This window comes from Apus apus, chromosome Z (assembly GCF_020740795.1).
Source record: "Apus apus isolate bApuApu2 chromosome Z, bApuApu2.pri.cur, whole genome shotgun sequence".
NCBI lineage: Eukaryota > Metazoa > Chordata > Aves > Apodiformes > Apodidae > Apus > Apus apus.
The window spans coordinates 76,872,054-76,886,913 of NC_067312.1; the positions used below are offsets into that span (position 1 = coordinate 76,872,054).

The 14,860-nt window shown below is 40.2% G+C and overlaps 1 protein-coding gene across 4 annotated transcripts in view; it reads right to left on the reverse strand.

The window, feature by feature from the left end:
• Positions 1-14,860, reverse strand: part of SKIC3 (SKI3 subunit of superkiller complex) — a 53,725-nt gene that overhangs the window by 38,288 nt on the left and 577 nt on the right. For 3 of the 4 annotated variants that reach the window (XM_051643494.1, XM_051643492.1, XM_051643495.1), the window contains 12 exons: positions 13,746-13,843; positions 13,113-13,256; positions 11,970-12,061; positions 11,271-11,346; positions 9,879-10,019; positions 8,066-8,164; positions 7,863-7,971; positions 5,922-6,062; positions 4,002-4,103; positions 985-1,118; positions 245-331; positions 53-156 (listed from right to left, as the gene is read on the reverse strand). In XM_051643494.1, coding sequence (XP_051499454.1) covers positions 53-156; positions 245-331; positions 985-1,118; positions 4,002-4,103; positions 5,922-6,062; positions 7,863-7,971; positions 8,066-8,164; positions 9,879-10,019; positions 11,271-11,346; positions 11,970-12,061; positions 13,113-13,256; positions 13,746-13,835 — 1,319 coding nt within the window. In that variant the 5' untranslated portion in view covers positions 13,836-13,843. The remainder of the gene's footprint in view (positions 1-52; positions 157-244; positions 332-984; positions 1,119-4,001; positions 4,104-5,921; positions 6,063-7,862; positions 7,972-8,065; positions 8,165-9,878; positions 10,020-11,270; positions 11,347-11,969; positions 12,062-13,112; positions 13,257-13,745; positions 13,844-14,860) is intronic. The other variant, XM_051643493.1, reaches the window with a different exon arrangement.

Here is a 14,860-nt window from a genome sequence, read left to right on the forward strand (position 1 = left end):
CTCCCCCCAACACTTTTCCTGTTAGATGAAAGAAAAAGAGAAGTAAATCTACCTTCTTTCTGCCTGTTCATAGTTCTTTTGGGAATAATGGATGCAACCTTCTAGAGCATGGGACTCAGCCATATCAGGGTGGGACAGCAGCAGCTCTTGTGAAATCTGTAAAGCATGGAATTCATCTCTGTTTACTCTCTCTATGGAACCAAGAATTCTGCTTAGCTTACACGAATGACAATGCAGCACTAACCTTTGAAGCTTCATCCGTTAAACCTTTGTTTAGATAAGCCTGGCCCCTGAGAGCTAAAACCACTGGATCACTGCTTGCATCCACAATCTAGAAAACCAAGTAAAAGACACAACCAAGTTATTCTCGCCTCAGATTAAGGAATCAAAGGTGTCAGAAGCAGGCAGATTGCATGAAGATAAAGACAAGAAAATATTCAGATAGAATACCCCCAAGAAGCCCCAGGCAGAATGATTTTGATGCAGAAAAGGCAGAAGATTATAGACAGCAAGGACACAGGTAAAGAAGTCTAAACAGCGATATAGTGTAAACTGTGAGGTAAAAAAGAGAAGCAAATTCTGCTTAAAGCTCAACCATTTGATCTTTAAGTAATATGCTCTTGTTCGTGACTAATGACAAGTGAATAAAGAACATGATCAGTAGCTCTCTAACAATAACTCAAATAAAGATAAACAACTGCCTTACAACTAGCAAGAAGACAGCAGCACTGAGCAAGACCAGACAAGGTCAAAAGTGACAGCTTCTAAAATCAGAATTGAGTGAAAAAGGGTTTTAGCAAGGCCTCAAGAAACAGAGGAGGAAGGAGAATTTGGCTTACACCACAGCTGGTAAGAGGTGTCTAAACCATACAGAATGTAAAATGGGAGACATGGGGAGAAATAAACAGCTTGAGTTTTTAGTACACAGGGATGAGAGTATTTAAAAAAAAAAAATTATATATACATTTTAGTCAATGAAAATACCTGCTCAAGTGCTTTAATGGCTTCTTCTGCAGAATAAACATCTGCCATTTTAATCAAAGCCTCTGCTTTCAACTGAAGGATAAGATTCTTCAACTGAAGACTGGGACCCTCAGGTGTTCCAAGAGCCTCAAGAGCTGTTGACAAGCAAAAATTTTTATTAAGTAACAACAGAAAAGGGAACTACAAAGAACATCTGTGTTCCTTATACTTAAAAAATCTTGTTAATTATGATTTTTCAGTCTAATAGAGTACCACTTATTGTAATGATTTATTTTTTTTTACTGCTTTCCCCCATGTTGAAGAAAGTGCTCTGTAAAATTTCTATCCATTCAAGTTTAAAAGTGAAATCAATTTTAGAAAGACGTGGAGAGACTGACTGCTTTCTAGCTGCTGGGCTTATAAATAGAATGCTGCATTTTTCCTGTCTATGTTCTGAAGAAACAATGACCTTTCAATAAACAAGCTGTTTTACACTTAAATGTTTAAAGTAAACCAAAAGTATTACTGGCAGCAGTGATTTAACTCTGTGCCTGTGCAAAGGCAGACTTGTACCCTTCTGTGCTGTCTTGGTTCCTTCTTCCAGTACACAGTATCATCTCACCTCAGAGAATGGGGGCATCTCCCTGAGCTTCAGCATTCTCCAGAGGCAAGAACTTTCTGAATAACTCAATTATTTACTTATTTTCACATATTATGACATTTTATCTGACTTAATACAGCCAGTAAGACAGGCCAAGCATAAAGCAACACTTCCCCAGAATTCTGTCCTGCTTCCCACACATTCTTTGGACTCGAGGACACTTTCTAAATCAACAGCATCTTTTAGCAAGGCACAATAGCTTAACTTACACCTTGCATTGAGAAACAAAATTTACTTTGTTTTTTTCTGAGCCTGCCAGCTTTTAGCTTCATCTGGTACCAACTAGACCTCACACTGGAAAACAGACCACTTGACCTGTATCTTCCACACCACTTGCAACTTCACAGGTTTAAAAATAAACTCCTCCCCAAGCTGAAAAAGTTCTTTCCAGGCTATTTACTCGTCTTATATGCTGCATTTTCCATATCTTTGAATCATCCTTATTAGTAGTCCTTTTACTTCTACTACTATTTTTCTTTTTGGGAAGCAGTGGATGGGTACCAAAACAGCACATGGACTTCAGCATGCTGCTGAGGCTCTTCAAACAACAGTATGTTGGTGCTCTAAGGTTTCACTAACCTTTCCCTGGAATTCCTAAGATTTGGAGGGGAAATAGAGAGTCCTTTTTTTTCATACAACATGAGGACCTTTCTGCTGTCTACTTCCACAGACTGTAAGATAGCGTTATGGGAATACTTCTTCCCACAACTGCATCAGTTTGCATTTAAGAATATAGATTTTATCAATTATTTTAACACTTAGTTACCCATTCTGGTAATATTTTAGAGCTTAGCAGTCTGCTTTGAACTGCAGTAAATTCATAACCTCGTTACTCAACATTCATAAAGAGTTAGAAAAGAGGATGAATAGCAGAGGTATTGGTGCAAATGCCAGCGATTTTCCAGCCTGAAAAAAGTATGTTATTACTATACTGTGCTTTAGCATTTAACTTACATCTTCCTTGGTCAATATGTCATAGTTCCTTTATGTTAATTTTTCTTGTCTTGTTTTATAGCAACTTTTACTAATGCTATAATCACAGACAAGCTGTTTGATAAATTCCCTGAAGAGAAGGTTTGTGGTGTAGAAGTCACTCTGAGCTCTTCCACCCTGAACAAAGATGGCAAGAGAATCACCTCATTATTAATCTTCCTGCTACAAATTCCTTTGTACCCACTTTGCTCTGTTTCTGCATTTCCTCCACACAAATTTATAGCCTTTTTGAATCTCCTTCACTGGAAAGTACCTCCCCTTGCTTTTAATAACTTCTCATGACTGTTTAGTCAGGTTCTTTACCTGTTTACCAATCACAGAATCATAGACTGGTTGAGTTTGGAAGGCACCTTGAAGATCATCAGGTTCCAACCCTCCTGCTATGAGCAGGGACACCTCCCACCAGACCAGGCTGCACAAGCCTCGTCCAACCTGGCCTTGAACACCTCCAGGGAGGGGGCAAATATAGCCTTCCTGGGCAGCCTGTTCCAGTGCCTTACTGCTCTCATGGTGAACAATTTCTTCCTGATGTCTGACCTAAATCTCCCCTCTTTCAGTTTAAAAACATTAATCCTTGTCCTGTCACTGCCCTCTCTGGTGAGAAGTCCCTCCCCAGCTTTCCTGGAGCCCCTTCAGGCACTGGAAGGTGCTCTCAGGTCTCCCTGGAGCCTTCTCTTCTCCAGGCTGAACACCCCAACTCTCCCAGCCTGTCTCCAGAGCAGAGCTGCTGCAGTCCTTGGATGGTCTTCATAGTCCTACCTCTCGTGAGTCTTCCTTGAGAAGTTCCTAATTGCATTGGTCCTTGTCAGAAAAAAAGGCCATTTTGGCTGCCTCTTCATTTTTAACCATCACATAATGGCTCTTCTCAGATTAGACATGCATCACTAGACCATCATAAGCATGCCCAGCTGCCACAGATGAAGACTTACATACACAGGGAGGTTTCTTAAGATGGAGTATTCAGTATTTCTGCCTTTTACATTAACTTGATTAAAATCTTCGAAGTGTAAATATGAAATCTGCCAGGCTAAGAATTTATGACAGTGACACATATCCTTGTGGTTTCAGGCAATTATCTGCTGTCTGGCAGGGTCAGTCAACTACCAGCTGAAAAAGCACATCAAAACATGCAAATATGCTAAATCTTACCCATTAGAGAGCCTTCTGGTTCTGATTAGCCAAATATTTTCTCTTTTCCTAAGCAGCACAAGGTGCTTTTAAGCTGTCACTAACCAAGAGAAACAGGGGACAGCAGCACAAGCTGTGAGACTGCAAAAATCAAAGGACTGTGACAGCTGCTACCTCAGCCCTCCCACACACAGGCCACACTGGCTGGACTGCATAAAGAGCCATATCCCTGCTCTTTCAATTAGTGGGTAGTTACCTTGATTGCAGGACAGGACAGCATCCCTTTGTTTGTGAATCTTCATCTGTGCCTCTGCCAAATAATGCCATGCTGCTGGACACTGGCTGGTCTTCTGCAAACCTAATAAAGAGTTTTTAACAAAACACTAAAGAAGCTGGTTAGGGCTGCAAAGCCACTATGGCTGGAGCAGATGCTGTATTCCCATCAAATCATCATAATCAAAATCATATTATCAATCAGATAATAAGACTTGCAGATAATTTTCTTTTAGTCTTATTTTAAACTGTTGTAGATATACAAGCCTCCATGCAATAAGACAAAGACTAAGAAGCACATAAGCTTCTGTTAAGCTTACTTTTGCTTATAGCATTACATACACAGAGAAGAAAAGGGGAGGGGAAGTGAGGAAATATAAAACACTGGCTTAAGGTACATTTTTGTTTCCAAAGTAGTCCTTCACTTTGGTCAGACATTAACATCAGCAGCCTGCAGACCCCTGGATTAAGTTTTCCTTAGAAACCAGAGAAAGCAGACAGAACTTCCAACAGCAAAAAGATGATGGCAAGAGTGTTCCACTGAAACTCCCTGATAAACTTGCCTTAATTAAAAGTTCAGTAATAAAACTGAATTTGAGTCTTAAGATACATATATACATTATTGCTAAATAATCATAGAATTAGGGAATGGTTTGTGCTGGAAGAGACCTTAAAGACCATCTAGTTCCAACCTGCACGGGCAGGGACACCTCCCAGCAGCCCAGGCTGCTCCAAGCCCCATCCAACCTGCCCTTCAACACTGCCAGGGATGGGGCAGCCACAACTTCCTGGGCAAACCAGGGCAAGTGCATTGAAGCATCAACCCTTAGGATGCAAACAGCTGGCTTACTGGAACAAAAATTATTCCCAAGCTTTCTACATTTTGCTGATACCAACAGCCTTCTCATTCTCCCCTTTGTGAGAAGAGTACTACACATAAAAGTAAAAATAAAAAAAAACGAAAATTATTTGAGAGATGTTCGTTTTTCCAAAACATTTGGTGGCCTTTTAAGGCAGAGGAATTCATCTTTCATGGAAGACTTTTTCCTCTCAAGCACCTGAATTATTTTATTTGAGTTTAGGCAAGGCATGTTATTTCACTGTGGGTAAGCTACTGTAGAATATTGCAGGATACGCAGAAATCCAAGTTCAGAAAAAATCTTATTTTAAACCTGGGTGAAAGGATGCAGGATACCACAGAATAGCCTGACTCATGGTTGCTTACATCCCAAATGCTTATTTACCCAGCTTTCTCAGTAAGGTTTTTAGATTTTTCCATGGCCAGCACAATGAAAGTGAAGAGTCCTGTTTTCCCACTAGCACTGGTATAAATAAGAGCTTTGCCAACCCAATACAAGCAAGATAATTACAGAGTAGTAAGCCAACTCTCCAAATCTGGCTACTATAATAAAAAAATAATCCTGTGATATCTCCCTTCAGACACACAATACAAGTGTTTACCCAATGTAAGTGTTAAACGGGCCTTAAAATGATGTAACTTTAAAGGGAAGACATCTTTGTCCAGGTGTAAAAATGCAGATTAGAGTACCCCAATTATATTTTCCTGTATAAATTCCCTTCATTAGTTGCTATTGATGTATGTACTGCTTCATCAAGGCACTTCCCCAGTAACATATTAAAGAAAAAAAGTTTGAAGTTGATCACACTAAAACACTATGGGTCTGACTATAACTGCAATGACAGACTTTAGAGATGTTATACTAAAAGCTGTACTTAAAAAAAAAAAAATCCCCCATCAGTGGAAGTGTTGAGTATTCTTTTAAAATCTAGCTGGTCTTAGAACTGACAATGTACTATGCAAGTTCAAGATTCCCAAAGCATCCAGCATAAACAGGCTGGTGTTGAAGTCATGGAGTACTTACACCTCATACTACACATTTACCTTCAGTAAGACTCTTAATTGCCTCCTTGTATTTCTTTTCTTGAAGGCATTTGATACCAAAACCAATGATGCCTGGACCACTACTTGCATCCATCTCCAAAAGCTTAGAAAAACAGTGCAGGGCCTCTTCTGACAAAGTACCTAGTTCCAGGAAAATAAGTATTTGATTAGTTTTAGATTAAAAAAAACAGAGTAGCACAACTTATCTACATAAATATGACCCTTGTCTTTTGAGCTCAGAGCAAGAAATTTATAAACTAAACTTTCTTCCAAAGGTACTACATACTTACCACCTTCCAGCCCCAAAACCAAACCCAAAAACCAAGCAGCAATTTAAATACCCAAACAAACAGTCAGTTTGAAACCTGAGCTCTTAAACACTCAGGTGAAATTACTACAGGTATATGTCCTTTATTAATAAAAACCAATTGCTCCATACGCTTTCCATGTAAGCTCAGCTGAATGCCCACATGTCAAAATCTGCCACAAATAAATCCCAATGATTCTCTGCAGAGTAGGCCTTATGTGCCTACAAACTTGCTGGGATGAGCTTGCTGGAAGTTTTACTGTCAACTCAAATAATTTAATGTCTTGGCTGAGTTTTAACTGATGCCACTAACTCTGTTTAACTGTGACTGTAGACTTGGCAGTCCTTGCTAGAAGCAACTGTTGTGACTTGCAGAAACAATCTTTGAACTACTCTTTTCTTTAAAAAAAAATATGGACTCATTTGACATAAAGTTTGCCTTTGATCTGCATGGTAAATGTGACTAATAATGCATGTGAGCTACAAGCCCACAAGTTTGAGGCACAAAGGACTATGAGATGGTTGGAATGACTCAGATATAAACAAGCAGCCTTACTAAAACCTAAGCTCCATCCTCCCCACCCCAAGATGGCTGTGGGATGGTGAGATGTTGTCCAAGCACTGGTACATAAAAATTGTGCCAACCAGATGCTCCTTCTCCTTTAGAAAATTGTTTCTGCATGTTTCTCTGAACTGTAAATCATTCTCATGTGGAAATGAGAGTCTGGGCCTGATTTGCCTTCATCATTTCCAATCAAACTGAAAAATTCTCTCTGGTGTTTTGTTGCTACACTGTTATATGAAGTCCAGCTTCAAAACTGGAAAAAGCATTCTTCTACCTAAGCTGAAAGTTATTTATCTTCATGTAAACCAGAGGGCTTTTTTCTTAATTTTCTTTCCTTGTTTTAAAAAGAAATAAAACAAACTGCTGATGCCTTAAACAGTAAAATGAAAGACCCAACATGTACCAGCTATCTTTGAAAATGCTGAGAAAGTGTCCAACACTACTGCAACACTGTTGAGTAAACTATGGAAAACAGCAACTGTACTTTCAGACCTCTGCACTACTGAACAAACCATGTTTTTTTTTTATTTTGACTCAGATATTCTCCTTTTCTACTTAAAACAAATACCTGAATAGGTCTGTTTCTTCCCTATTCACTAGGCTTTTTTGTTTTAAAAGCTTTACAGATGTTTGCTTGTTTTCTTCACCAAGAAATATTTTCTGTGCTGAGAGTAACTTAAGTGTAGCCCATCCTCAGCCTTAGAGCCCTGCTTAACATCCTCCATTACCTCTCCTAAGCTTAAGAAGCCAACCTTCATTACCTGAAGAAGCTGCTCTCAAGCTCTGTAAGGCATTCTTTCTTTCTGACTTTGCATATAGTCTGGGTTGGACCTAACTGGAAGATATTTTTTTTGCTCATTTACAGCCACCATCCAGTGACAAAGCTAGAAAACAGCAAATCATGGGAACAAACACTTTTTACTTCCTGACAGCCAGAACTGTAACATAAAACTACAAACTGCACTTGCATTGGGTCATGATGTGTAAAAACCTGTAGAAATTGCCACAAAACTAACTACAAAAGGAATAATTTAGCCTGCCCCATAATACCTACATCCATTCTACTCACCTGACTGAACAAAGTGCAAGCAAAGTACTTCTAAAGGGTAAGTCTCAGTAGGATACAAACTCATCATGTCATTACAGGCCTTCTCCAACCTCGCTGTTTCATGAGAAAACTTGAAAGGAAAATCATGGTATTTAGCTGTGTGCATTATCAGATGTGAAATGTTACATTCACTTATTGATAAAGATAGATTAATGTAACCTTACTTTTGACAAGCACTGAATAAAATCCTTGTAAAGATTTTGGTGGTCTCCACTGGGAACAGTGTCAGCAGAGTTCACTGCATGCTCAAATGCAGTCAAAAGCTGAAATAAGAAATAATTAGGAGTGCAACAAATAATGACTTCAGGGAAAAGTTATCTTCATACAACAGAGTATTTCAGTCAGAAGGGACCTGCAACAGTCACCCAGTCCACCAGGCTGACCAAAAGTCACTGCATGTTATTAGGGGCATTGAGCAAATGTCTCTTGAACACCAACAGGCTGGGGGCATCAACCACCCCTCCAGGGAGCCTGTCCCAGGGTTTGGCCACCCTCTCCACAAAAAGAAGCCTCCAGGGACAAAATCAGAGTCCTCAGCCCTTCCTCAGAGGACATGCCTTCCAGCCCTTCCACAGCCACGTGGACGGGTACAGGTTATTATCTGGATCCTACTGATTATGTGTGCAGCAGTACTGTGAACAGGGGAAGTCACAAAGCAGGTTCCTCATTACATAGTACTGAAGAAGGACCCAAAGCATGTTAATTGTGTGTGACAAGATGAAGCAGCAATAAACTGTTTCATAACGTTAAGATGGATACAAGGAAGGCAAAATTTATAAGAACATAGATACTTCCTCATATCTAATCCCAATTCAAGGGACTTGGTACCACAAAACCTAGGTTACTACTACCCTCTAGAGTTAGCTGTCAGCCCTTCCCCCTGCTCTCGCCTAGGAATCCAGTCTTTTATTTCTTGACTCTTCACATATTGGAGAACACAGGCACCACAGAGTGCAGGCTACACCAAACATGCTAAACAAAAAGCTGCCCACAGCTTGTCACAAGTGAAATACCAAGTAGGAGGCTGCCCTCAATGCCCCACCCATACAGGTCTGGTACTTTACTCAAAACTGCAGTAAAGTGAACAGCAGATTCACATGTGAAACCCATTCCTGACATTTATGCAACATTTTTCTTTTTCAAGCTTCCTGTCCCCCAAAAAGAAAGCAGTGCTGCCTACAGCACCTCTTTTATGTAACAGTTCATAATGCAATGGCCTTCTCAAAAATTAGAGACTGTCTGAAATTATTTAAATTCACATTTTCTACCTTACTGGAGTACTGCTTGCTATCAACCAGATTGGTGGTGAGAACTTTCCACCCTTCCTGTTGAATCAGGTCCATCTTTCAAGAAGAGATAAATCAGATAAAACAAAATTCCCTCTGGCCATAAAAAACACAGATTCAGTGCAATTCATGATCACTCCATTTGCTACAGTTATTTTCAACATTCTCTTAAGATGCAAGTGCTTAAAATCTATAGGAGAAAGAAAAGTTTGAGCCTAAACACAGCTATCTAGGATAAGCACTATGGACCAAAAAAAAGGAAAACCAGCACAAAGCCAACTCTTTCACCCTGGGGGAGAAAGAGGGAGAGTTTCTTGTTTGGAAGAACGTTCACATTCTAGACTCTGTGAAAGCTTATGAGTAATGCTTCTTGTAACATGCAGTGGTAGAACAATGCACCACAGTGCTACAGTACAAACTTGGACTCCAGCATAAATCAGGAGGCAGCTAATGAAGGAGTTCCTGGATGACCTCCTGGATTTAGGTGTCTTATTCCACCTAAGGCCCCTCTCAGGCTGCCCTCACTGTGTCAGAAGGTAAAATCACCCACCTTTTCCTGAGAAGTTCTGTGCCACTGCACATTAATGAGACAAATAGTGGCAAGATCTATGTGGCTTTCAAGGCTTCATTTGAAGGACAGCTGCACCATGCACACGTATTTATCTAGAGGATTAGGAGCAAGAAACATTACCGACTGCGCAGTCTTATTATCCCGGTTCTGTGTACTGTCTTTCAGTAACTGGATCATCTTCTTCCACAGCTGATGAAGCTCTGCCTTTTCTGCACCTTCCCCCTCTTTCATCTGTATTAGTTTCTGCCACGTTTCAGCCACCTGTCAACAGCAAGAAACAAACCATGCTGCCACTCCTTAGAGAAACTGCACATCTTATACAAGCTCTCCCAACTTTAGGGCACTAGGGTTGACAACAGAGCAACGTTCCAGATACACCTGCTTTCAGATTAAAGCAATAACAAGTCCTAAAGCATTTTGTGAGACATGCTGACTTTCCACAGTACAGCACATGAGGAATTCCAACTCTGGATCCTGGCAAAAATCAACAGTAAAAATAGACCTGAACAGTTCTCAGCCAAACTCTGAAGAAAGAAGGAAAGCCTGGTTGGATCTACAGCCCAATGAGCAGAAAGAAGAGAACAGCAGCAGTTCTTGTTGAAGTGACAGTGTGGGAAAATCAGCAGAACTGGAAGAGAAAACAAGACCCTGAAGCTTATCTTCAGTTTCCTGTTATACATACAGCAAGTCTGCCTTCATATGCTAGGCTGAATTTAATTTCATAAAGTGGTATACAGAGAAGGCGTTGGAGCTAATTAATAGTCTCGAGCCTGATGCAAAGCAGTATGTAAAATATTTCATGTCCCATAGCTGCAAGGGGTAGAAGATGGCATGGAGCAAGACCATGCTCCACCTTGTAAGAGTAAAGGAAGAGTGAAGAGCACAACTGCAAAAATATGCATCCTGTAACACTACTAGGAAGACTACGGGCAAGGTCAGTGTTGAAGCATTCAGGCATTTAACAGCTCCACCTCGTGGCAAACTGACAAGAGCCGTGACTATTTGGGACAGATTTTGGGAGTGCTAGGAGTGGTAAAGCTGGGGTTGGAGAACCTAAGCCACAGGCAATGGAGTTGTGCTCAAAATCCACCTTACCCTCTGGCATGAAGTTACCAGACGGTCTAGGAAGAGAATATCACACCAGTGAAGGGCTCCTCAGATACCTAGAACTGGCCAAACCAAGCAAAGGACACCTGACTCACACACTGTGCATGTAAACATGCATTTGGGATCGTGCCTGGCTTCTGGAAATCAAACAGAACAGTGATGTTCTACCCCTTCAGCCTGTATACTAATATTCTTCATGAGGTTTTGTCAGTTTCATGGATTGCATCCAGGTCTCACACAGTGGAGAAGAAAGGAATATGGTTAAAATCCGTTCTTCCTGGTTGTGGTGCACAAGGATGCCTCAAGTGGTCTGTGGCCCAAAAAATTGGGGATTCCTTGATAAAAAGTAAATAGTTCTGGACAAATGGAAATTTCTTGTTAGAAGAGAGAAAGTACTGAACTCACCTCTAAGTACTTCTTTTCTTGATGATACAGCTCCACAAGCTTGTTACACACATCATACCATTTCTGCTTGTCACCACTAGAAAGGAGTAAGCAAGAAAACACACCAACAAGCTCAGTTTTCCATAACATAGTACAACGTTTTTCAAATTCTGACAAATAATATTTTAGTAGCTTCATTTGCCAAGCAAATATTTAGAATAAATACTACAGATCACTATCAAAGTTTTACTCATTGCTGCTGTAACTGAGTAAAAAAATAATAAAATAAATTTAAGGGATCATATTTTTCTTTTTGAACAATTTTCAAATTAAGGAAAGAAACTGAACACTCCAGTCAGCTACAGTGATAGCTGAGAGTTTGATTTGAATCAGATGACATACACCCTGTGATCTTAAAGCAGAGAAATATAAGCCTACTTATTAATGCAGATAATGAACTACAAGAGATAAATGCTCTAAGGGAGTGAATTTAGACAGAGGACACAGAGTAACAGAGAGTTCTGTAAAGTGCTAACCTCAAGTACAATTACTCTAAGAGTTCTTGCCCTATTCAAAGGGACAAGATCAAGAAAACTTCTCCAGGAACAGGAACCCTTAGTAACAAGATGTGATAAAGCTTTAACAAAAGAAAAATCCTGACCAGTGGCAACCACTGAACTAGAAATCTTAGATTGAATTATGGTGTTCAAAATCCTTTACCTTTCATAAAGTTCCAAGAGCTTCTGGTAAACATCAGCTAAGTCTCCTTTGCCATCTGTTTGCTTGGATTTCTCATAAAAATTTGCTAATCCCTTAGAAAAAGATACATATTAAAAAAATAAGTAAGTTTTATGTAAAAAATTACATGTTATTAGTATACAGCAAGTTATGCCTACAAATATTAACCCATTGCCTTCAATGGGGTCAAGTGTTGATGTAATGATCTCTGAGCAGAATCTACGTTGATACTTAGATACCTGAATTTATGTATTTTAAACTAAAAGCTTCTCTCACTTGTTTAAAAAATACCTACAACTACTGGAAACACGTACATAAATATCACATAATCTTGTCTGCATTAGACAATATATTAAGCACACAAAGTCATATGATGAAAGATCTATACCCTGGGACCACAGGAACACCAGAATCTGACTGCAAAACAACTGAGGAAATTTCAATACACCTTGAAATCAGGCACCAAAAGGAGTACTTTTAAGAGGTGTTTGTATTGTAAGTACTAAGAACATTGCCACCTCAGAAAAATACTGATTTTTGGTATCTGAGACACACACCTAATATGCAGCCTCAGGCTTCTCAAGTCTTCAAATAACACAACTATATGTTTTAAACATATACTGCTACAGGCTGCCATGCACAGGCCACCCAGCACACAGCTATTTTAAATGCATGCTGTTCTTCTTAAGTAACAACAACAAAATTCATAACAAACCACTTGATGCTGGAAGCTGGAAAAATGAATTACTAGAGAAAACATTTCCTCTCCTAAGAAAGAAGCACTGTCAAATGTTTTCCTGAACTGTAAGCATGGAAATTCCTAAGCATAGAAGAATTTACTGTATCTGTTTCAATTCATGTTCTCCTTTGCACGTGTCATTGTTACCTGGTCCACAGAAGAAAAACAAATTAAATATACTGAAGCTGAAGTTCGCCCAGCTATACATATGCAGCCACCCATGTCTTTACTTTGGACACACAAAGACAAACCTCAGCTACTCTGAAGCTTCAGCAGAAGAAAGGGCCTCAAGAAAGCACAATGCAAGTCTCAGCTCTGCTTTGTTCACGTATTTAGCACCACAGAGTCATTTTCAGGGAAAGAAGTGAATCTGGACGCTCACATACCTGCCATGCCAGCAACTGGTTGGGTTCAATCTCAGCAGCCTTCCTGTAAGCTGCTCTGGCCTGGTCAGGCTGCTCTAACTCAGCAGCTGCCAGGCCTATGAACACCCAAGCATTGTAGTTATTTTTTTCTTGCTTCAAGACCGCCTAGAAATACACAATTTAAGTGACACTGGTGAATGAAATGCATCTTACAGATCTAAGTACTGAGTTTCACCACTACACTTTGGGAAATTATTCTATGTGGCAACATTAGAAGTCAAGTAATTTTAGGAAAAGGACAAGATTAATAACTTCAGCTTCTTATGACAGAGAATGCCTCACATCTGAACTGTTTATACCCATAATCATATCTGTAGCTGAAGAACTAGAGCACTCCTGCCCAGGTCTGGATTAGAAACAGATTTTTATTTCTATCATTCTAGACTTAATATTCTTATTGCCAAATAGGAGGAAGTCCAAAAGGGGAGGAGAATAAAGGTTTGCCTGTGGGGAACTAACACAACAAAGAAGTTAAATCTGAAAATCAATCTCAACTGTTACATGAATAAGGTACTCCATGCTCTGCATTACTATATAGCTGTAGGGGTAAAAACATGCAGAAAATACTACTTTTAAAGTAAATAAATGTATTACCTTGCAATGTTTTAAGGCTTCCTTATATTCTTTATTTCGTATTGCTTCTCTAGCACTCTTTAATGCTGCCTTCACCTCCTTACTTGACATCGTGGCTACTAAGTAAAAAGGACACAATTCAGTTCTTATAAAAAAGACATGCTGAACCCAAAACACTGTTTATAGCTTTTATTATTGTCTATAATTGCATAGAGAGCATTTTAAAGACAGAAATACAGTGCAATATGTTAGCACTAGAGATTGCTAAACCAAATAATGCAGTTTAAATTCTTTACTTAGCTCCAACACAAGATTAAGTCAATATTCCAAACAGTTAAAGGATACACAGTAGCTATCCCAGAATGAAGTTATGGATAAGGTTTAAGATACATTTAAAAAGGAGACAAGGTGTAATGTGACAGTCACCACGGTTAAGACATCTAGAAAGACACCCAGCACATTATTCCTTTTAAAAGAGGAATTACTAAGCAGTGAACACCACTTAAGAGGCACATGTGCTCAAGGGGTTCCTAAGGATCAGCGTTTTCCCCGAGTGCCACCTACAGCAGCACCACCTCCAGCCTGTCACTGACGGTCTGCAGGCTCCTCTCCCTCCACACACACAGCAGGCCACGCGTCCAACTACAGCTGTGCAGTGAAAAAGAATAAGCATTTAAGGACACACCAAACCACAGACTGGTTTGGGTTGGAAGGGACCGTAAAGACCCATCCAGTTCCATCCCTGCATGGGCAGGGACACCTCCCACCATTCCAGGCTGCTCCAAGCCCCATCCAACCTGCTCTTCAACACTGCCAGGGATGGGGCAGCCACAGCTTCCCTGGGCAACCTGGGCCAGGCTCTCCCCACCCTCACAGCCCAGAATTCCCCCCTTATACCTCATCAATCTCCCCCATTTCAGCTCGAAACGGTTCCCCCTCGTCCTACTGAGAGATTCACGCTTTCTCCCTCTGACATAATTAAGCACTATTCTCACACACGGGGCAAATGTTTCGCCTCAAACGGGCTTTAGAAACAACACAGTGAAAACTGCCCAAACGGGAGGAGGCTGAGACGAGAGCTCTGCTGCTGCAGGCACTGAAAAGGTGACAAAAAGAACAGAAAGCCATTGACCGGC